At 44.5% G+C, this 24,445-nt stretch overlaps 1 protein-coding gene across 1 annotated transcript in view; it reads left to right on the top strand.

Annotated features, from left to right (window-relative positions):
- KCNK17 (potassium two pore domain channel subfamily K member 17) overlaps positions 1-19,697 on the top strand; it is a 45,004-nt gene extending 25,307 nt beyond the window's left edge. The window contains exons 2-5 of the mRNA XM_060245009.1: positions 3,923-4,034; positions 14,304-14,470; positions 17,207-17,375; positions 18,917-19,697. Of these exons, the coding sequence (XP_060100992.1) occupies positions 3,923-4,034; positions 14,304-14,470; positions 17,207-17,375; positions 18,917-19,179 (711 nt within the window). The 3' untranslated portion in view covers positions 19,180-19,697. The remainder of the gene's footprint in view (positions 1-3,922; positions 4,035-14,303; positions 14,471-17,206; positions 17,376-18,916) is intronic.
- Positions 19,698-24,445: the final 4,748 nt, after the last annotated feature.

Here is a 24,445-nt window from a genome sequence, read left to right as displayed (position 1 = left end):
GCATAATTGAACTCCAAAGGGAGTTCTGGCCATCACATTTAAAGGGACGGCACACCTTTTCAATGCCTTCTTTCCATAGGAAATAATGAAGGATAGGGGCACCTTCTTTTGGGGCTCATAGAATTGGACCACCTGGTCCAATCTTTTTGAAACTTGGGGGGTATTTGGGGGAGAGGCACTAGATGCTATACGGAAAATTTAGTGCCTCTACCTCAAAAAACAACCCCCACTCATATTAGCCGTAGTAAGAACTGTTGCTGTATAACCCAGCTTTTAATAAGTGAACACTTTTTACTTCTATGGATTAGTTATGGGCCAGTGGTAGAACATCTGCATTATGTGTAAAAGTCCCTAGGTAGCATATGGCAATAAAATGTTTCTCTGCCAAAGAAGCAAGTAATGCATAGGTCAGCCAGCAAAAAGGGTACTGGGCTAGACTCAGCACGAGACACTGTATGTATGTATCATCAATATATCCAATTCTCAGCATGATTCTTACATCCAGAAACTGGAGCCATGAATTGACAAAACAGATCTTTCTACAAACCTGAGAATGGTATGCAGAAAAATCGGAAAGCTAAAGAAAAATACTCTGGGTGGTTTGTGGCCATTGCTAGGCAATCACAACACTATTGCCAGGTAAAGCCTTGGTTTCTCTCAGTAAAAGCACTGGGACAAGGCAGCACTCTTTCCAGGGCTGTTTGGCCTTTGAGAGAGGACTCATCATGGTCAGACCTGTAATAAATCCCTAGTCCAAGGGTGTTTGCTTAATGGGGCTGCAGAACACAAAATTACAAAATCCTGACAATGTGAACCTTCACTCACCAGTCTGGTAAGGTGCCACCAACCCCTTTTACCATCCCAACAGCCAGAAGACAAGAGGCAAACTTCTAACCTTCCTGGAACTAAACAAGAAAGTCAGCCCTGCAAGGTTGGACACTTGCAAAAATGAGTTTCCACAAACAATTAAACTGTAGGCAAGCACTTGGCCTAGGAACTGAAATTAGGATTGAAGCCACTTGAGCACAAAAGTTCACAAATATAATTAAAAATAGATTTATTTAAAGTGTGCAAGAATATTTCAAAAGAGAACAAGCAGCAGGAAATCAGATCAATAAAGTTATTTGTATGAGACTAACTACACAAAAATACAAATTGCAAGATGTTACCATTCCAAAGTTGCTCAGCAAGCAAAGTCTGTCTCCAGAGTTTGCATGGGCAGAGTGTCTGATCCATGTCAAGTAGGTTTCAAAGAATGCATCCAAAATCAAGGAGCAAGAAGCTACTCATGCCTTGCCAGTTGTGAACTGCTAATTGAAAAGGCTAACACTGAAGATGAAAGGATCCAACGTGGTTTGGGTCTGTAAGGAGTGGAAAGTGGTCTAAAGGCCCCACCAGCGTGACTACCGCCAGGCCAGTCAGGGACACTCACAAGCTGCTGCCGCGGGAGATTGCCGCCCGAGTGGAGTGGAGCGGCGCCGAGGAGTGCGCGACGGCGCCAACGTCAGGCCAGCCAGGGACACTCACCTGCTGCTGCCGTGGGAGACTGCCGCCTAGGCTTCCCAACCCTCCCGCCCTGGCGGGGGACCCCAGGTTTTCCAGCCTCTTCCCCCGCTCCCCAAAAAAACGGAAGCGGGGGAAGGGGGAGCTAGCCTGGCGTTGGCGCCGTCGCACCCGCCTCGGTGCCGCTGCACTCTGCTCCACTCCGTTCGGGCGGCGCGGCAGTCTCCCGCGGCAGCAGCAGGTGAGTGTTCCTGGCTGGCCTGGCGTTGGCGCTGTCGCGCCCTCCTCGGTGCCGCTGCACTCCGCTGCACTCCGCTCGGGCGGCGCAGCAGTCTCCCGCAGCAGCAGGTGAGTGTCCCTGGCTGGCCTGGCGTTGGCGCCGTCGTGCCCTCCTCGGTGCCGCTGCACTCCGCTCGGGCGGCGCGGCAGTCTCCCGCAGCAGCAGCAGGTGAGTGTCCCTGGCTGGCCTGGCGTTGGCACCATCACGCCCTCCTCGGTGCCGCTGCACTCCGCTCGGGCGGGGCAGCAGTCTTCCGCAGCAGCAGGTGAGTGTCCCTGGCTGGCCTGGCGTTGGCGCCGTCGCGCCCTCCTCGGTGCCGCTGCACTCCGCTCGGGCGGCGCAGCAGTCTCCCGCAGCAGCAGGTGAGTGTTCCTGGCTGGCCTGGCGTTGGCGCCGTCACACCCTCCTCGGTGCCGCTGCACTCCGCTCGGGCGGCAGTAGGGTTCCCAAGTCCAACCCCCAAAATATCTGGGGACTTTGGGGGTGGAGCCAGGAGACTTTGGGGGTGGAGCCAGGAGACAATGGGGTGGAGCTAGGGGGAGGGGGGAAACGGCGAGCCGTCCCTGCGCAGCTGACGCCTCTTCTCTGCTCGCCGTGGTTGCTCCTCCGAGATGGGCTCAGGCTGAGCCCATCTCGGAGGAGCAGCCACGGCGAGCGGAGAAGAGGCCACCGCGTCGCTGCCACCTCGCCCGCTTCACCTCTGGGGTGGAAGCGGAGGGGTGTGTGGAGGCGGGCCGGGGGCATGGCAAGCCACGAGTCCGGGTCCTAGAAGGGCCCGGATTCGCGGCTCGCCATGCTCCTGGCCTGCCTTGCCCTCCCCTGCGCTGCTGCCACCTCTTGGCTGCTCAGCCTGGGCTCATCTTGGAGGAGCAGCTGCGGTGGGAGGGGAGGGGGCAGCAGCGGCGCAGCACGGCGGCCTCGCCGGCTCCAGGATGCGGTGGCTGGGCATGCTCCCCAGCGCTGTTTCCACCCCCTCCCCCCGCTTCCATTTTTGGGGGGAGCAGGGGAAGAGGGTGGAAATCCTCGGGTCCCCCACCAGGGCGGGAGGGTTGGGAAGCCTACTTGGAGGCCTCACATCCAAATACTAGTCAGGGCTGACTCTGCTTGGCATCTGAGATCTGACAAGATTGGGCTAGCCTGCACTATCCAGGTCAGGGCAGATTCTTGTTTATACAAAGTTTATTTCTGAAATCTAGGCTCAAAGGAATAGATAAAACTTCAGGGTATAGAAGTGGATGACAAGCTGTGGTGTACTTGGGGAGGGATGTTAGCTCAGTGGTAGAGCATCTGCTTAGTAAGCAGAAGGTCCCAGGTTCAATCCCCAGCATCTCCAACTAAAAAGAGCCACTGCCAGTCTGAGTAGACAATACTAACTTTGATGGACCGAGGGTCTGATTCAGTATAAGGCAGCTTCATACGTTCATATACTGTATGTACTTTGTAATGGTCACTTAAAACTGATATGCCTTTGATCTACTGATTTTGGTGTAAAATTGAGGTGAAGAATTGTTCTGAGTTTTAGCTTTTGGTGGTCTTGCTAAAGAGGTTTTCAAGTTTTTAGAATTAAAATTAGATTGTAATGATTAGTGGGTTTTTAAAAAAATATTTGTCCAGAGCAGATTTAGAGCAAGTTCTTTATCTTTTTGCCAGGAATATGGTAGTTGTCTAGATTCAACTAGTTCTCATTAAAGCACTGAAATACATACTAAATTCTAATAGTCAGGTGTGGCCCAATCTGTAGGTAATAAATCCATGGATTAAGGCCACACTGACACAAAACAGATGGTTCTACAGACTTGAGTGACCCTCTCAGGTTTGCAGATTTTTTTTTTTTAAAGTAGGAGGTTACAAACATACCAAAAACAGAGAGAACAGTTGATTGTGCAAGTGCAGAGAACTGTTCTCAGCAGGCAGGCAAATAGGAAGCGACAGGAGAGGAAAACAGATTAGGGGGCATGTAAAAATTAGGAAAACGCAGGCATCTGGGTGAATTGTTGCTGCAGGTCCAAGTTATTTACACTTACAAAGCAGAGAAAGTTCAAGATAAAAGACTCATTGTGCCAACTGGAAAGAAAATGTAGACTAAATCATTGCCCTCTGAGTAGAAAATCTCACCTTCTTCTTTGTCTCTGTTTGCAGCGTGTCATCCAGGCCTACAAGAATGGACTTATCCTTAAAGGAAATGCAAGTCTGGGAAGATGGGACTTCGTTGGCTCCTTCTTCTTCTCTGTTTCTGCGGTAACTACCATTGGTAGGAATTCTTTTGTGTCTCTTCTGAGAAAATTCTATAAAGAAATCCTGAAAGTATAACCTTCTACCTTCTTTCTGGGTCTTCAAGCAGCAATATTAGTGTCATGTCTAGAGAAATATCTGTTTTCCTCCCTCCACTGGTTTGTTTTAAAGACATCAAGCTAATCTGCTTTATAACCAGAGAGTTACATTATCTCTACCCATGTTTGTCAGCAGTGTCATGGTCTACATTAGGAAATTCGAAGATATTCTTATGCCATCCTTTGGGATTATGTGGATTCCATCTATTGGTAGAGAGAGGAGGGAATCAGTATTCTTACACTTGTGCCTCACATACATACTAGGAATAGGTGATCGGATTCCTTCAGGAACCAACACTGTTTGATGTTTAGTTGGCTGGAATAAGGGAATAGGGCGTTTTGAGATAAGGAAAGGGAGTAAGTTTAGGCAATGAATTTGGGGAGATTATAGCTGCCACCATCATTACACCTCTACCATAGCTTGTTGTGTCCTGCCTCAGAGTTGGAGCAGTGAATGCTCCTTTCTTCCCTTACCTATCTTCAAGCACACTGGGGCAAACCAAGCATGTCCCATTGGACTTCCCAAACTCGCAATCCTATAATGCCTCCTGTTGAGATTCTACTGTTTGTAATGCGTGTTATGGTATTCTCTTTCTAGGAAAACTTTACAGAACTTACTCTTTTTAGAACTATTCCATAAATAATATGGTCGCCTGGTACTGGATTGTGGACAGACAGCATGGGCAGAAAGCTGTGTATGTCTCTAGAGAACCTTTGGAGGAAATCTCTAAAAGTAAGAAATAGTGTGAAGGGCCTGTGATAAAGGCTGCTGCCTAATGGCCTGTAAGCTCAAACACCATCCAAAAGGCGCTATAATGCCTGGAGTCAAGGCTGATCACTATAGCTTCATAGCCATTCTGACCCTATGAGAAGAAAAAAAATCCTTGCAGAAAGTGAAAAGCTGTAGATTTTTTTTTAGAACATTTATGTTCCACATCTTTAAAATTCACCCACTATAGGTTTTAGTATTCAGCAATGAGAATACTGCTTTCTCACTGGTGGCATAAGCCACAATTACATTACTAGAGAAAGGATCCAACTATCTTTATTTATAACAAATATTAATCATATTTGGTGTAGTGGTTAAGTGTGCAGACTCTTATCTGGGAGAACCAGGTTTGATTCCCCACTCCTTCACATGCACCTGCTAGAATGACTGTGTGTCAGTCATAACTCGAGAATGACCTTGGGTCAGTCATAGCTCTGTCAGAAGCTGTTCTACTCAACAGAAGTGTCTGTCAGAGCTCTCTCAGCCCCACCTACCTCACAGGGTGTCTGTTGTGAGGAGAGGAAGGGAAAGGAGATTGTGAGTCACTCTGAGACTTCTTTGGGTAGTGAAGGGGGTGGGGTGTAAATTCAATCTCTTCTTCTCTTCTAATAAAGAGATGCAGCTCAGCTATAAATTGTTCCTGTGACAGTCATCCCTTGCTCTTTTTGAACTCTTATGTTAAGAGCCCTAATGTGTTCTGCATACATCTGAGGGTGTGATACATTTCCAGATCTACATCACACAACGCAGTTCTCTTTGATTTGTTCAGTCTCTGGGTGCACCCGCATCCCACACAAACTAGATATTGCTGTTCAGTTTCCTAGCACAAGTGCTCAGTCAGACTATAGAAAGCTTTCTATGGGCTTTAAGAGAAATATCCTCTTGTGGTTATTTTTCAAATGCTGCTGAGTTTCACATTTTGAATATGGGCATTTAGAGCACCAGTGTTTTACCATATCTGGCTCTGCTCTAGTTGCACATAGAGCTGTTGATTGGGAAATCTGGATTGTTTGGGTCTTTTGGAGCAGAAAGGGTTATGCGCAGGTGGGCAGATCTTTTCTATGCACCTTGTCTATGCTTATTTCTTCAGAGCCTCTTTGTCTACTCTTCTAGGTGTTTTCCTTGCAACCAGATCATTACTGAATTGGAGCGCAACTGGGAGAAAAATAGGGATGTTGCCAAAGTTCACTCAACCCACTAGTTCAGTTTGAAAATCTCACTTTCTGACATGGCTGTCCCTATTGAAGAGGAAATTGCAACCATCTCCCCCCCCCCCACACTAGCTTACTAACGAAAATTTGATAGTACTGTTATCTTTAAAGCTGACATCAGTTTTGTGTCCATTTCATATAAATGATATAAGTAAAGCAAACTGAGAATTCATCTTAACAAAGTGGAACAATAGCATGAATAAGAAGACATGCATCAACAATGTACAAAAACAGGCAGAAAGGCACAAGGATCCCTGGAAGAAAGCATTATTCAAAGAAAGTCTGTGAGGAAATAAACTAGCACTCTGGGGAGGAGGCAGTAGCACCCCAGATTCCTTTTGCTCTTATAATTAGAGCCCCGCCCCCACTCAGTCTGACCCTGATTTGCTTCTCTTGTTATATTTTACAGTGTAAAAATAACTCTTATGTGCTCATGTCTGTTGGCCTGCAAACCAATATACACATCTGGAAGTAACTTATACTTCTAGATGCACCCAAGCAGTGCAACAATTCTTACAGTGATATATCCACATACAGATAGATCCAAGTGGGCAGCCATGTCGGTCTGAAGCAATAGAACAAAGCAAGAATCAAGTTTCATCTTTAAGACCAGCAAAGTTTTATTAAGAATGTAAGCTTTTGTGTGTTCTACACACACTTCATCAGACAAGGAATCAGGTACAGTGAGCAGAGCTACATATAGCTGGTAGGCAGACATTCTCACATTTTGACATGTTACTGTTTTATTGGTTTCTCATGCTACCCAGATCAAAGGCTTGCTCAATTTGTTAATTTTGCTATTCTGTCATTGGATTTTAAATTTGTACCATTTTGCATTATAAACCACTGCCTACCAGCTATATGTAGCTCTGCTCACGGTACCTGATTCCTCGTCTGATGAAGTGTGCATAGAGCACACGAAAGCTTACATTCGGAATAAAACTTTGTTGGTCTTAAAGGTGCAACTTGACTCCTACTATGTCCACATACAATTTCATACTTGATGGGTGTAAAAGAACATCCTTTATCTTTTTCTTTTTACAAGGCTCTAGTTGAGCCACAAGATGGCAGTATAACATCATTCTATGCCTGAATTTTCACTGCATTTGTATTACCCATACCAAATTGCGTTAATTTCAAAACCAGCAGGAAAATCCCAAATAAGAATTTGCATGTAGATTAACTTGAACAGACCAGCAGATTTGGAGCACTGATACAATCCAGAATGTAGCATCTTGGATGCCTACATGGAACCATAAAATATCCTTTTTCTTCTTTACATACAACTGCCAACAGTTGTCCCTAACTCAGCCTTCCCAAATTGTGATGTTAATTGCTGCACAGTTGTTGTGCTTCCCGTGAGCAGCTATTCCAACATTTTGCAGTACCCTGCTAAACAGAGTTACAACCTTCTAAGCCCACTGAATCCTGACCTGGATAGCCCAAGCTAGCCTGATCTCAGCAGATCGCAGATGCTAAGAAGGGTTGGTTGGCCTTGACTAGTATTTAGATGAGAGACCTCCATGGAATACCAGAGTCACTATGCAGTGGCAGGAAAGGGCAAACCACCTCTGAACATCTTGCCTTGAAAGCTCTATGGGGTCACCATAAGTCAGCTGTGACTAAAAGTCCATTGAAGTCAGTGGTCCTAGGATGATATAACTGCACTTAGAATTGCATATATAGAATCCTTCTTATACACTCTCCTGTGCTGTGTTTAACAACCAGCACTTTAAAAGCAAGCAGGGATTTTTAAGAGAAATAATTTGGAAAGTGAACACCCTTTTTTTAAAACAGCAGTTTTTAGAAGATGGCATTATGTAGCTGTGGGCCATATGCACAGGGGAAAGGGTATGTTCTCTACCTTCTCCTATTCCACAGCTTCAATCTTGATACAGCTCTGGGCTACCATACTGGGGGCGGAGTGAAGGGCTAAATTGCAGAACTCTAGCTACAAGAAAAAAGAATCATAGAGTTGGAAGGGACCTCTAGGGTCATCTAGTCCAACCCCCTGCACCATGCAGGAAACTCACAAACACCTCCCCCTAAATTCACAGGATCTTCATTGCTGTCAGATGGTCATCTAACCTCTGTTTAAAAACCTCCAAGGAAGGAGAGACCACCGCCTCCCGAGAAATCCTGCTCCACTGAGGAATTGCTCTAACGGTCAGGAAGTTCTTCCTTATGTTGAGCCAGAAACTCTTTTGATTTAATTTCAACCCATTGGTTCTGGTCCTACCTTCCGGGGCCACAGAAAACAATTCCACACCATCCTGTATATGACAGCCCTTCTAGTACTTGAAGATGGTAATCATATCATTTCTCAGCTGCCTCCTCTCCAGGCTAAACATGCCCATCTCCTTCAACCTTTCTTCATAGGACTTGGTCTCCAGACACCTCACCATCTTCGTCGCCTTTCTCTGGACCCGTTCCAGCTTGTCTATATCCTTCTTAAAATGTGGTGCCCAAAACTGAACACAATACTCCAGGTGAGGTCTTACCAGAGCTGCCATGCTCAGATTCACATATTTCCTCACAAGTATGTACCTCCTTCACATATACTGCTACGCCTCCGCCCTTTCTCATTTGCCTGTCTCTTTTAAATAAATTGTACCCCTGAATCCTAATATTCCAGTTGTGAGTGTCATCCCACCATGTTTCAGTAAGGCCTATTATGTCATAGTTTCCTTCCTTTATTAGGACTTTCAGTTCCTCCTGTTTGTTTCCCATACTCTGTGCATTAGCGTAGAGACATCAGTATCCACGTTTTATGCATCCCGAGGATTTGGTTTCCATACATTACCTAGCGTTACCTAACATTACCTAGCGTATGCACCACTCTCTGCAAATCTTTATGCATCCCGAGGATTTGGTTTCCATACATTACCATACATTACCTAACATTACCTAGCGTATGCACCACTCTCTGCAAATCTTTAATGTTCTTATCCCATTTCTAGCATCATACAGGGCTTTGAATTATTGTCTCGCTCCCCCATTCAATTTAGTTTAAAGCCCTCCTTATTAGGTTAGCACGGCTGTTACCAAACACCCTTTTCCCTACTGCCGTAAGGTGCAAACCATCTCCCAATAGAAGACCACCATCTCAAAAGCGTAAGCCATAGTCCAGAAATCCGAATCTTTTCTGAAGACACCATCGACGTAGCCAGTCATTCATTTGAAGTATTCTTCTTTCTCGTCCTAAGCCACAGCCTTCAATAGGAAGCACTGACGAAAATACAACCTGTACGCCCAGCTCCTTCACCTTCTGACCCAGAGCCACATAGTCTTTTCTAATACGTTCAGGGCTATGACGGGCAGTATCATTCGTTCCCACGTGGATCAGCAAGAAAGGATAATAATCTGTGGGCTTGATAAGTCTTCCAATCCTTTCTGTTACATGCTGGATGCATGCTCCCGGCAGACAGCAGACCTCTCGGGATGACAAGTCTGGTCGGCACACTTTGGGCTTCACCCCTCTGAGCAAGGAGTCTCCAATCATCACCACCTTCCTCTTCCTCTATTGGGAAGCAGAAGCTCCAGGCTTCTTATCCACAGGATCCTGAGAAACTTTGTTCAAGCTTCATGGAGGCTGGGGAAGTAGGCCTTGTTCCAATGGTTCAAAAACAGTTACTGTGGGGAGATCCTGGAACCTATTGCTGAGCAGCAGCAACATCTCCTAATTTTCATTCTCCTTCGGTTACATTTTTCCAGGAACCCTCCTCTTGTGTTGGGTTCTCTTCTAATTGCTGAGATACCAGTTCCTCTCCCTCCTCTTGTCCTTTCAAGAGCACCTCATGCGTTTTGTCAAGAAAATCCTCACCTTCCTTTATACACTGCAGTGTGGACAATCGTGCCTCCAGTCCTTGTATCTTCTCCTCCAGCAGGGCCACTAACTTACACTCGCTGCAAGTGTAATTCGTGCTATTCTCAGGTAGAAATACAAACATTCCAGTCTTTACATGTCACTGCCTCTGCTCCCTCACCAGCCATACTGCTGCAATCCATTTCAAAATTTTCTTTAACTTCACTTCTCTTTAAATCCCACTACCAACTGCCACTTGAAACTACTTGTGGGTAACTACTCACCTATCTACAGAACCCCCAAGCTAGACCCCTAGGCTAAGAGCCACAGGCCAAGGGCCCTTCGGCTCGTGCCAAAGGCTCGCGCCTCTGGCAACGATGAGCCTTCCAAATTAAAGGCTCAAGCCCCCACCTACCTCTGACTCAACAGCCAGAGCAACAGCAGAGGCTGGGGCCAGCAATTACCCCCAGGCAAACAAGCTCTCCTCACTCAGCAACAGCTACACAAAAGATACACAAAAGCAAATGGTTAAATGAAGCCCCTTCCTGGGTGATCCCTGTCCCCCTTTCTCCTGGTAAAAAAATTTGCCAGACTGATTTGGTTTAGGTGGGGCTCGTTTGGTTTCATTTAGGGGTTCAGTTCAGGGTAGACCCTGAACCAAACCACCTTTTTTTAAAGGTTTGTGCCCATCCCTATTGGCTAGTGCTCCAACTCAACTTTTTCATAATCACTTTCATAATCACTATCAATCTATCAATCTACAATCACTATCAATCTACTTTCCAATGCACTTGGCAAATGGATTTTACTTTGAAATGACAAAATTCACTTGCAAATGATTGCTAAAGTGGATTGAAAGTATTTTGCATGCGGGTCTGCATGAGACATTCAGCTTGTTACCACTTCCACTTATATATGCAGTCCAGTCTCCTGTCCATGATGAAGAGGCATAACATCTAAAATATATAAAACAAGAAAAATGGCATAGAACAGTATGAAACAGTTTACTTTTTTTGTATAATAAATTAAAAAGCCAACATGATAATTTAATTCCATAAATTTTATTATTACTGTTTTGTCAGAGTGTTGATTTTTGCATCACTATTGCTTTTTAAAGTTCTGCTGCTTTTGAGTGTTTTGTGTGATTTCTTTTACTGGACAGCCAATTGCTTTTTCATTTTTATTGTTTTTATTTATTGAGAGCCAGTCACAGTTCTCTCAGCCCCATCTACCTCATAGAGGGTGTTGTTGGAGGGGGGAAAAAGGAAGGCGATTGACTAGTGAAAAGTGAGGTACAAAAACACTCCCTACATCTCTTTGTTCTTGCAGCTGCCATGTCAAAACACTGTTTTATCCTTGAAAATTGAGATAATTGAAAACAATCTGGCATGTTTGCCGCTAGAACTGCCAAGCTGTGTTTGAAGAGGTAGTTGAAAATGTCATCAGGATAAACTGATCTGTGCTGTGGGGTTGTGTGGGTATCTCCTATATACCATTTTTGTGCTCACTGGTATTTTTTAAAATGTTTTTATTTTTTATTTTTTAATGGTCAGTGTGTGTTTCCATGTAACCCCTTTTTTAGAACAACTTCTATTTGAGGAGTTGGATTTGATGTCCAAATCTATGTTTTTAGTACATGGCTTGCCACCTTCTCCCCGTGTGCTAACAAATGTACAGGCCAATATAAATGAAATTGGATCAAAGCAAACCATACTTGTGGTATAGTAGTGCAGGCCTTCAAGGGTTTTTAACTTCCCCCTGCAACTACGAAACTCCACAGCATCACATTCTTCCAGGGTAAATGTAATTGGAGCCAATCTGCATGTTCAGAAAACACTAATTTTACAGTCCCTAGGAGAGTGCTACCATTTCAGAATGAGGGAGGCCTTGCATATTTGCTCTGTTACACTTTTAAAAACCCTCCTCACATATAAAAATACAGCATTTGGGAAGCAGAGCCAACCCATGGGGCAATGTGCTAGCATTCACAGACTGTTAGGGACAAACCAGACGTGATGTGGGACATCTGAGACTGGATTTCCTGATATTTTCCTTTATTTGAAAAGAGTTAAGTTGCTTTTTGCTGCGTTATTATTGTTATGGTTCTTGATTGCCATGGACAGATTTCCTTTATATTCTTTTTAATTGGAAGGGACTACGGCTTTAAAGCAGGGGTCACCAGGCCATGGACCAGTACTGGTCTGTGGCCTGTTACTAACCAGACCGTGCAGCCTTGCTGCCCCACCCCCACGGCCCAGCACAGCCCACCTCCTGCCGCACCTCCCCCCTTCTGTTTTCAGCTGATTGGCGGGGAAAACCACAGCAGCAGCTGTGAGCAACCCACTGAAAAAGCTGTGTTGCCCTTGCCTCCTCCCCACTTCTTTCCTGGGCATGGAAAGGAAGTAGGGAGGAGGCAAGGGCAGTGCCACTTTTTCAGCAGGTCGCTCGTCACTGCTGCTGCGGTTTTCCCCATCGATCAGCTGATCAGTGGGGGGAGGTGCTTCATTGCCCCTTCCCTGGCCTTCAAATTGTAAAAACGGAGCAGGGAGGCGCCATGGGGGGGAAAGACCAAATATGGTGCCCCCATCCTGTCAGCCCTGGGGCCGTGGTGGGTGGGCCGGCCCTGGGGCCAGTCCCTAGTGCCAAAAAAGTTGGGGGCACTGTCCATGGAAGCTCAGTGAGTCAACAGCAAGAATTTCCATGAGGAAATGCAAATGGTATACTGACATCTGCCATGAATTTTTAACTTTCTGATAGTTCATAGCCAATTTCATGTTGAATTAAGTGAAACTGAGTTGCCTGCACGAAATGCAATGCACATTTAAAATACAGCATAGGGAAGAAGCAAATGTGAATTTATCCTAAGTAAAAGATTCTCCCGTGATTTGGAGTGTTGTTGGCATCTGTATATCAGATCCATGAAGTGATGCTGTTGATAATGTTTGTTTGCTTCTTGAACAAGCAAGTGTTTAGCTGGGGAGGTGAGTATTTGAAACAGGAAAAGTAGAAGAAGAGTCAAAATGGCTGGGAAACCAGTTTTGTTTTCCATATTTCAAAAAGGTATTGCTAACAGAAGAGTGAAGAAAAGTATAAGAACTACTCTGTTACCTTCAGCAAATGTCACTAAGTCGTGCATTTGTAAGGGTTTAGCTTGGTTGGAAATGTGACTGAAAGGAGGTAGGATGGATGGTTAGTGCTAAGCACCTAGCACTTGGGAGATCTACAGGGATCATAACATATTTTATGCTTCAACATGAATATTCAGAAGTAAGCCCTAATTTACTGAAACTTCACTTCCAAGTATATATGAATTGCAGCTAGGGTTGCCAGGTTCAGTCTCTTCTCTGGTGGAGGGATTGCGGGGGCATTCCTGGAGGGGGAATGGCCACCCTGATGTGATGACATCTCACTGAGTGATGACATCATGACCCCTACACAGCTCATGCTCACTCCCACTTTTTTCCAACTATTTAAAGGAACCATCCTTTAAAAGGTTGGGGGGAAGGCAGGGGCCATCAGTTCCTGCCTTGCAAGAGACAAAATCACCTCTTGCAAGGTGGGAGAAGGTGGCCCTTGCTTGGAAAGAGTGAATGCTGCAGGCTCCTGCCCTGTAAGAGGTGAAAACCGCCTCTTGCAAGACAAAAGCCAACAGCCCCCACTTGGAAAAAGCAGGTGCTTCATGTTCCTTCCTTGCAAGAGGCAAAAATCACATCTTGCAGGGGGGTTTCTTGCAAGGAGGGAGCTGGTGGCCTGCACTTGGTGCTGTATGCTCCTGCCCTGCAAGGTGAAAATTGCCTCTTACAAGGTGGGAGCTGGTGGCACCTTCTCTTTTCAAGTAGAGCCCCAAACAACTATTGGGGGAGGGGTTTCCAGCTGGCTGGGATTGGGGGAGAGCTTTAAAAATAGGAAGACCCCCCACTGCCACCTGGGGACTGGCATCCCTTGCAACCTTAGATACCAGTTAGGAATTTTCTTTGCCTGATCTTATCATGGTTGGTGCCAATCCCATATCTAGCAACTATGGTATGCGCACTCTGAAATACAAAATCCTCCATCCTAAATTAAAACAAAAAGTTTTTTTCCTTCCGCCTTTCTTTAATCCTACAATCTGAGAACTGAGTATCAAAGAGGAAATGGTTTCTCAAATTTTAAAACTAATCCTCTGGTAGCTACTTTTATTATATGTTGGTTTCACTTTTTCTAGTATATATCTGACAGTATGGAGTAGGTTCTTAATTCAGTTGATTGTAGATAAAATGCTCTTATCAGGAGGTCAGAGGTTACGAAGAAGTGGCTGAGCCTTGTTGTATACCTTTAACCTCTGACTTTTATTTGTTAGAAACTCTGCCTGCTGCAGTAAAACAAGATTATTACTGCATCTACCTAACTGTTGTCTCCCTTCCAGGCTATGGAAACTTGAGTCCTAGCACAGTGGTTGCACAAGTTTTCTGCATCTTCTTTGCCCTCTTTGGGATCCCCTTAAACCTTGTGCTCCTGAACAGAATAGGACAGCTGATGCTTTCAGGTGTTCAGCAATGTGCCTGCCACCTGGGTGAGAAGTTTCATTGGCAAGTAAGTGGTGCAGGTTCTGTATGGATTACTTTGGCCAGTATAATTAGTTAACATTAAGTGGATAAGAGCAGAAGCATTTTTTTTTTCTGCTTTGGCTTAATTATGCTGCAGACAATTCACCTGGCCTTTATGTTTTAACTGGAGGCCACATTTGAGGCTGTTAATGTTCTAAAAATCACTAAGGAACACAGGTCCATAGTCAGAAGTTTTATGCTGAGGTGATATGAATGGGGGTGGGGTATAATTCCCAGCCCCCCTAAAACCCTGACATTCATTGGGTAGGGCCTGGAGCTATCACTTTGGCTAGTTACATTAGAACTTCCCAAACCACTATGTATCACATTATATCATTGTGTAGTGAACGTCATGTGGTTTTGAAGAAAGAGGCTATTTACCAGACTGAAAATTAAAATAGAGAATTAGTTATGTGTTGAGTGCAAAATGTAGCTGAGCTACGTCTCCAATTTACATGTGCAATAGTTTTCAGAAGCAGGCATAGAAGAAACTGTAAGTATGCAATAAGATACACCATTGGCTTTCCACTGAATAGTTATTTGCTTATGATCATACTGTGGGTGCTTTCACATGGCAACTGTTTGCAAGTGGATTTTGCCATTCTTACACAGTAAAAATCCAGTTGCTTGACAGGGCAGGCTTCCCCTCTCTCCCTCCCTTTCAGCTCATAAGCAAATATTTTGTGTGCATCCCATGAGTCTATTGTAGATTTGATCAGTCAGCATTATTTTCTCAAAGGATGCTGCAGGGTGTAAGTAGGGTTGCCAAGTCCAATTCAAGAAATATCTGGGGACTTTGGGGGTGGAGCCAGGAGACATTAGGGGTGGAGCCAAGATCAAGGCTGTGACAAGCAGAATTGAATTCCAAAGGGAGTTCTGGCCATCACATTTAAAGTGACAGCACACCTTTTCAATTCCTTCCTTCCATAGGAAATAATGAAGGATAGGGGCACCTTCTTTTGGGGCTCATAGAATTGGACCCCCTGGTCCAACCTGCTGTTTTTATACCTTACTTCACATTCAAAATGGCAAAAATAGCTATTAAAATAGTTTCTAGCAATCTTGTGACACTCTATAAAGGAAAAGCTCCTCTACTGTGAATGTGAAACAAGAACTCTGAGGGCACAAAATAGGGCACAGACTATTTTCATATAACTCTTCATTTACATATATGTCAAGCTAAAGTTGCTTATTGCCTATTCTAATGTTAACCCCCCCCCCGCCCAAATATTAACCAGCAGCTGGCAGAAAACAAACAGCCCTAATCATGCCAGAAAGAAAACATGTTTCCAAATCTAAAACTTAAAATAGCCCTTGGCCTACTATATACAGAAGGAAATATAAGAAGAGAGGCATAGTTAAATTTTAAAAGGCATTGTAGCTTCCAAACAGATCACTATCGTGTAGCACACAGAAAAAACCATAAGAGCTCTGTGTGTGTGTGTGTGTGTGTGCTTGCTCTCTTCACATACCCCCATCTAATTTCATCAAGAGACAGGCATCTGTGTTCATGGCTGACAGTCACAGATCCCAGGGACGACTGATTCCACGCTGAGGTGCCGTGGCGAGGGCGACGACTGCGCCGAGGAAGGCGCGGGGAGCCCGGTGGAGGCGAGGAGGGGAAACTTAGGGAGCGGAGGGCGGCGCAGGGAGAGCCACCGCTGAGGAAGCCAGGGAGGCAGGTCATAGCCCCGGGGACTCTGGAACGTCCTGCGGGCGCCGGAGCCGCCACAGACCGAGGCCAGGCAGCCGCGAGCTGCCCGACCCGCCTTCCCTCAGCCTGCTCCTCAACGGCATGGCGCGCTCTCTCGAACAGAGCCTCAGCCACTGCGCATGCCACAGAAACCTGCGCGTGCCGCTTCACACACGCACGCACACCTCTTCCTCAGAACTTCCTTCTGCAGAGTCAGATTCGTTTCTGAATCTGCAGAAGGCGCCGTTTCCCTCCCCTCCCCCCGCTGCTGTTTTTGGGGGGAGCGGGGGAAGAGACTGGAAAACCTGGCGTCTCCCGCCAGAGCGGGAGGATTGGGACCCCTAGGTGTAAGACTATGGGATAAGAGGTGGTGGGGCTTAAAACTGCCTGGATATGATCCTACTCTGTCCTTTGGTCTTCTGTACTAAAGTGCTTTTTCTGTTATGAAAGGCTCTGGAATTTAAATCTGTCTGAACATTGCACTTCCTTGGTCCAGATGTTCTGAGGAGGGAAGGTGAGGCCAGGAGATTCATAGTTTGGCTATGCATTGATGAATAAAAGCTATTTTGCACATACTTAGAGATGTGCATACCTTTAAACAAGCTAGTTACAGCAACTTGTCCCAGGTAGCAGGAGCTGGAAGGGAGGGAGAGAGAGGAAGCCTGCCCTGTCAAGCAGCTGTTTGGGGGAATATATGCTCTTTAAATTTTAAAGGGCCATAATGAGAACTGCTCTCCATACTTGGGAGGCTAGATCCTATAAAAACAATGCTTCCAGGAAAAAAGTGATAATAGTGGTTTCAAAGAACCAGAAGTGGTTTCAGGATAAAAGTGGTTTCAAAGAACCAGAAAACCCCTGGAGAATAACTGAAAAAAATCTGAAGTGAAAACTGAAGAAAAAAGAATGCGTGTGGAAATCTGGAAATAAACTGAAGCAGTATAGGACTAGAACTGATAGCGGAAACTGTGCAAAAAAGCCCTAGCTGGCTGTTGCATGTTTTCTGATGAGTTTGTTTCTTTGTCTTCCTAGAAAGGGGCTGCTGTGTTGACACGGACTTGTGCACTGGTTGCTGGGCTGTTACTGTTCCTTCTGCTGCCTCCTCTGTTATTCACTGCCATAGAAGGCTGGACCTATGAAGAAGGATTCTACTATTCCTTTATTACTCTTACCACAATAGGCTTTGGAGATTATGTAATTGGTAAGTCATTTTACTGCCCTATGCACTGCAATTTTTTCTCATGAGATAATCCTATTAGTTAATCATTTGGTCAAGGGTTTTTTTCCCCTCTCATTTTAATTACATCTCCCCCTTGTATATATATTTTTTATTGTGGACAAAAAAAAAAGAACCTCTTCAAAATGTGTCCAAACGGAGCTTTTTTTCTTGTAGCATGAATTCTTTTGCAAAATTAGGCCACACACCCTGATATAGCCAATCCCCCAAGAGCTTACAGTAGGTCCTGCAAGAAGAGCCCTGTAAACTCTTGGAGGATTGGCTACATCAGGGGGGTATAGCCTAATATGCAAAGGAGTTCCTGCTGCAAAAAAGCCTTGTGTTCAACTATAAGAAGAAGAAGATGAAGAAGATATTGGATTTATATCCCGCCCTCCACTCCGAAGAGTCTCAGAGCGGCTCACAATCTCCTTTACCTTCCTCCCCCACAACAGACACCCTGTGAGGTGGGTGGGGCGGAGAGGGCTCTCACAGCAGCTGCCCTTTCAAGGACAACCTCTGCCAGAGCTATGGCTGACCCAAGGCCATGCCAGCAGGTGCAAGTGGAGGAGTGGGGAATCAAACCTGGTTCTCCCAGATAAGAGTCTGCACACTTAACCACTACACCAAACTGGCTCTATAACAATAATTGCTCTTTTTCTTCAGGTTATAAAGTGTCATTTGCTGCTTCTGCAGCATTTCCCCTGAAATGGCTGCTGTGTTTGAGTGTGAAGGGCCTTTGCATCTGAGAACTTACGCACTTGTTGAGGAAGAACAACCTCATTGCACCTAGCTCTGGTGCCCTTCAGTTCACAGAGGGAAGCATTTAACTCTTAGGCTAAATTTCTGAATTTTTCTCATATTAAAAATGAATTTCTCTCATATTAAAAAAAACAAAAACCAGGAGCAGGCCTGATTATCGGACTATTCAAGGCACCAAGGGCATGAACGAGGAGTATCCTTCCATAAGAGCCTGAGTGGGTTGTCTTCCAAATTTATGAGTGGCTGGGGTTTTCCAATAAGGGCTGTTGTGTTGAAGGGAAAACCTCTCTGCCACCCCTCTCAGTGGTCTCATATCTGCTTACAGGGATGTTGTTGGAGGTGCAATGTGTCTTTCTGCTAAGCACACAGATACACATAGAAGTTCTTGCTCAGAAGTTCTTGCAATATCCAAACTGTCTCTCCACACATACCCTGCATATCATTTTTTTAAAAAAGCTTCTGTGCTACTGAATCAATGGAGCAATCTCTTTTGGTTGCAGATGCTTTCATAGTTTGTTTATGCTATGCATTTGCAGCCAATAAAATAACAGTTCTGTATGACCTCTCTGTTGCTTATGCCTTGACTGGTACCTCATCCACTCTTGGGTGGTCCAGGCTTTCTGGGCTTTAAGTTTTACTTTTTTCAATCTTCAAAACATTTTAGGGCATGCCTTAGTATCAGATTGGTACCTAAAAAATTCTCATTGTAAAAGGCACTCCCTGTACACCTATGAATAGCTTGTATTTTCTTCTTTCCCCTTTAGGCATGAACCCTGATCGCACTTACCCTGCCTGGTACAAGAATGTAGTATCTCTCTGGATTCTGTTTGGGATGGCCTGGCTAGCCCTGATCATCAATCTTTGCATTAGCTTACTAGAAAGCTCCAGTGATCTCTGCCAGTGCTGCAAGAGGAAGAACAGAGATGTGGAACAGGAGCTAATAGATGGCAACCAAAATGTCAGTTTGGGACCTGAGGATGAGCAGAGCTGTAGTGTGAAGGCCACCAAGCCAGTGGGGCCAGATTGAATAGCATATACTGTTTGTTGTTTATTTTTTTCTAATGAAGGGCTTTTATTATCTTGCTAACCTTAATAGGGCATTTTGTTTTGTCACTAGCAGAAGTGCAGCGATCTGAGAGAATCCCAGCAGAGGTAACTGGACACTGAGGCCAAGGTGGAAATCAAATTGTGTTGCTTTATATGTGAGATTCTCCTCCAGACATGAAAATGAATTGCTGTGGAAGAGGAGCAAGTAAATGCCATCTGATGGGAATCCACTTAAAGGTTTATTTGCTGCAAGTTCACAAATTGAGAAATCTCAACCCACCCCCTCTCAGTGTATAGAACTTTCTCCTAAGTGTGGTGGGTTACCTCTGTGCAAGGGAAGTATGAGGGGCAAAAGAGTACTCACATAAATGAGTGACTAAAATGTCCAATTATACTGTAATTTATCAACTTTGTAAGAATATTTGACTAACACAAGGCTCTGCAGATTCTCTAAAGAATATTCATCTTAATACAGAAGACTTTAATCTTGCAAATCAAGTTGGGGAGTCAGTGTGTAAATACCAGGAAAAATACCTTTTTTTTTTAAAACCACCTGATTATGTGTTACATTTTAAGAAAACACACAAGTTGACTGCAATAAGATGTACCTGTTGTATGAAAAACACACACAGACCAGCTCCAAGGACAGGTAAAGCAGACTGGTTTATTTCGGCGCTGATTCACTCAGCCAAGTCTAGCGACCCAAAGTAGCCAAGCCCCATTATAAGGGTTACACAGACTTTTATACCTTCAAATGTCAGCGTAGGAAGGTTAAAATAGCTTTTCATCTCACTTTCTAACATCTACAATTTCCAGCACGGGCGGCCAGCATTTGCCACGCCCTGCTACATAACACCTTTTTGCGCTCAAGCATAGCATATCTTGCATATTTCCTGCTTTCTAACTCCTTGCGGTTTGGCTTTTATTTCCTGTTTTATCTGAAGCGTAGCCTCTATTGTGTCATGGTGGTTCTGTTGTCTTCTGTCCACCAGCTGTCTTTTCGCATGGGTGCAATTCTAATACCATTTGACATTTTAAAAATATATTTTCCCTTCCATTCCTGCCTCATCCCCCTTCCAGAGTTCTCTCTGGAATTCCAGAGTTTTTCTCTGGATCTAAAGAGAGGAGTCTCGTCTCCCTTCTTTATGGGCTCAATGATTTCCATTACTTGGTTTGTCATCCTCAAGGGGCATCAGATATTCAGCATCTAATGTATTTACATATATACTTTCCCTTTCGCTTTTCTACTGCAATGACTACTAATATAGTAAACAGTATTGACTGGTTCTAATTCATCTTCGCCTGCGCGTAGACCTGTTAGTTTCTGGAGTAACAGGAGCAGAGGACTGTAGTCAGGATCGCAGCTGTTGTCCATGATCCTCAGCTGCTTCTGGTGGGTTGGGGACCAGGGGTCGCATGCTGTACGTGACCTCCAGGCAACTCTGATGGGCTGGGGCCAGGGGTTGTTCTCTGGAACCACAGATGTTCCCCAGGGACTCAGCAGCTGGTTTTAGGTGAGACCAGTGGATCCTTGCGGCAATTTCAGAAACCTTAATAGCTGTGGGGGAACTTAACAACACCATGTAAGGGCCCTTTCATTTAGACTGCCAGTCTTTGATCCAAACAAAATCTCCTGTTCTCCAGTCTTTGATCCAAACAAAATCTCCTGGTCAATAAGAATGCATAGGTATGGGAGGTTCTCTCGCACATAGTTTGAGATCTTTTTTATAGCCCTACCCAATGCTTATAATTCTGGCTGTGTGATTAAACTGCCCAACTGTATTAGTTCCCCCCGCCCCCGGTTTAATAATCAGGGGTAAGACCTAACATTGCTTTGAAGGGGGAGATCTTTGACCTTCTATTTGGCAGGCAAATGTCACATTTGGACTGACATAAGTATCCTCAACTTGACTGCGGGCGTACACCGGGTGGCAAGAGGTGTGTGGATTGGCATTGATGAACTGATTGCTTCCACTGTTCCCAGCTGTCTCAGGGATATCTATAGGAAGCAGCAACTGTTGAGACTGTTGCTGTTCTGCTCTGGCTTGAATGCTGTCCACCTGGTGGATGTGACCATCCCCTACACTCTCCGGGTTAAAAACGATTATCTCAGAGTTCTTTCCCAATTTAGAAGGTTCGACCAGAGTTTCCTCATGGCTAGGAATGGTTGGCCACACAATGGGTTTAATCTTGCTCTTCCAAAATATTAGGGTCAAAGAAATTAAAATAAGCAGTATAAGGAAGGCCACAGAGGATATTACCATTCAGACTAATTTATTATCTATTTCCTTTGGCATTCCCTGTGCAGTCTGGATGTGGGCAGGAGAGCTCCATTTGCCTTTGAAAAAGTGGTCATTGGGCTTGGACCGAACTTTTAATTCATACATTATGCTCGGCTGCAGTTCCCATTTCAGAAGGGTTAATGGAACATGTTGAAATACCTTGGTTCTGCAACTTGTGATCCAGTTGGCATTTTATTATTTATTATTTTCAAGCCAGTAGGCTATCTCGTATATTAAAGAATTCTTTAAATAGCCTTGTGATGATTGAGGAGTGGAGAACTGAACCAGATAAGCATCTTCCTTTTCGTGGTGTGTGATTTTTAAGTCAAACACCACATCAGGCTTAATGATGTCAGTGATTTGCAGTTCCTGGCAGTGTCTACATTGTTGTTCTGTTTGTATTGTCAGGCAGGCTCTGACAGAATGATAGATGAGATCACCTCTAAGAGAATATTTGCATTCCGGGTGGCTTTCCATTGAGCACACATGCTCATTGCCATCAGAACGTAAAGTGAAATAGATGGGGGTTATATTTAAATATTCCTCCATTCCTGAAAAGTGGCAAATTAGGGCAATATCTCCATCTAGCTGGTCTGCAAATCGACTGAAGCATTCAAAGGTGAGGTGCAGTTCTCCATCCGCACCAATTTCCCAACCAAGCAATGTTCCAGCACCACTTTCTGCAGCAATAGCAGGGAGGAGAATTAGGAAAGAAACTTGACACAGCCATCCTGAGCGCCTATTCCATCCCATCCTGGTAAGTATGCCTGTAAGTTAGACAATTGTGATGGGGCTCAATGAGTAAAGCTACACATGGCTGATGGACAATGATTAAACATACAAAATGGTACCAAGTCTGCATACATAATGCTCGAAACTGGGTTACAGCTTAGCAGTTTACTATCACACCATCCTCTGAAAAGTTCATTTTATCATATTTCCATGGGTAACCTTACTACGTGGATCAGACCACTACAATGCAGATATGTTATATGTATACACTTCGCAGGTTGAAATATGCTACATGCCAGAAATACGGTTGAACAAATTTCCTCATGCAAGAAAATCTGTTCAGTGCAAGTTAATTAAGTGAAACATCTAGATACAATTTAATTTATACTAACTGATAAATTTAAAATGGAACATTCTCAGAAACACACGGAAAATTAGTTTTTCTGGGCTAGAGGGGATATCATGTTTCCTAAAGAGTGACTCCCCCCCTTTGCTCACCTGGGTGTCATAAAAATAAAAACTAGCTGAGTTACTGACAAATGGTTCACAAACTGGAGCACATTTTTCACTGTTTTTTTTTTGTTCCCAGTTGTGGCACTTCAGGCTTTTAAAGGTATTCTTAAAATGTAGGCACACTCAGTGGGTTAAGATTTAAACCTTTCATCTCTTACCCGGCTGGAGAAGTTCCTTCCTCCATTTGGAGTTTACAGGCTATTCCGGGACACCTAAGTACATTACAAAAAGTCTCTTTTCTATTTACAATCTCTCATTACTTACTTTGTTTGGCCCCTGACTCTCATTTACTAGATTCCTCATATGACAGAGTATCATATGTTGTGTTCCCTGATCCTAACAATCTCAGCAAAACTTCAGCAAAATATATGTTTAGCCAAACTGCCTCAGCAACCCCAACAAGAAAGCAAACTTATTTTCCCTGTTCTCAATTATAAGCACTTCATATGGCTTTTTACCTCTAGTCATGTTCCTATAAATGTGTACCAACCATTTAATAAGTGATTCACTTTGTTTAGGTGTAGACTTTTGTTTAAATGCCAGAATGGAAGGTATGGCCAATTGGTTGCACAGATTCCAGGCCAATTGGACAGAAGAGTATACTCCAACAATTTCCTCCACAGCATCACCACAGGTCAGCCCAAGGGTCTCCCATCTGGGAGCAAATACTCTCCTCTGCTCTCACCTCTGTGCTTCCAAGGATCCCTATGCACGTTCCCAGAGTGCCCACAACTTTGATGTATTAATTCCTTGCCTTTTCAGGCAAACAGAGAGATTACCGCAGGCCTCCAAGAATGCAGGGGGTACTCCAGGTTCCTGTCCTTAAGAGATGGAAGAGAGCAATGAGGGAGAGATCTACACCATTTGTTGCTCCAGGCTGTCTTTGGCTGATGTGAAGGTAAGATCATGCTGTGCTGTGGTCTTCCAAATTCGTGTGCGGAAGCGGAGTTGGGTTTTATATTCTACCTTACCCCAGCCTCCTGCTCTCCCTTCGTCATAATGCCAAATTCTATATTTAAACCAAGGACAGAGATATCCTGATTCAGTAATTATTGGACCATACGGATGTTGGAGGGGGTCTTCAAATTGACAACCAAACATGGTCCAATGCCAAATCGGGGACCACCCCAGATCATCTTCCTGTTCAAAGTCTCGGGGGCTAAAGGCAAACATATGGCTCAATATTCTGCTTCTATTTCCCCATTTTCGTTACCCCGAAACCTCTCCAATTACTACCAGTTCTTCCTCTATAAACAAAGATGCCTCCTGCACTGCCTCTATGTCTTCTGGTTCCCAAGGATGTAGCCCCTGGTTTAAGGTCTCTTCCCACCAATACTCCTCAAACTCTGTTGACCGTTCCGAGCTTGACGTGTCTGATTCAATTGAACTTCCTGTATGTAATTCCACCTCTCCACACCGGAAGCAGTTATTTGAATGGAAATTGTCTAGATATGGAATATTATATATAATCTGATTTTCCCACCCTTCTGTATAATTGGTGGTCTCTCTAGCCCTTGTGTTAGTTATTTCCCACACCCGAATGTGGTCATTACCGATTTGCCTAAGAAACTACCAATTATTCCACCAGGCCCTCCAATCCTCATTCCGTGTCTTCCCTTGTTTTCTAATCACCCAAGCTGTTGTATCTTGATTGGTTCCTTTCCAGAGTTGGAACCTATATTTAGGACACAAGTCCCCCTCCCAGCAAAGAGATAGCTT

This window comes from Heteronotia binoei, chromosome 1 (genome assembly GCF_032191835.1).
Source record: "Heteronotia binoei isolate CCM8104 ecotype False Entrance Well chromosome 1, APGP_CSIRO_Hbin_v1, whole genome shotgun sequence".
NCBI classification, from domain to species: Eukaryota; Metazoa; Chordata; class Lepidosauria; order Squamata; family Gekkonidae; genus Heteronotia; species Heteronotia binoei.
This window is presented reverse-complemented; position numbering and strand designations above follow the sequence as displayed.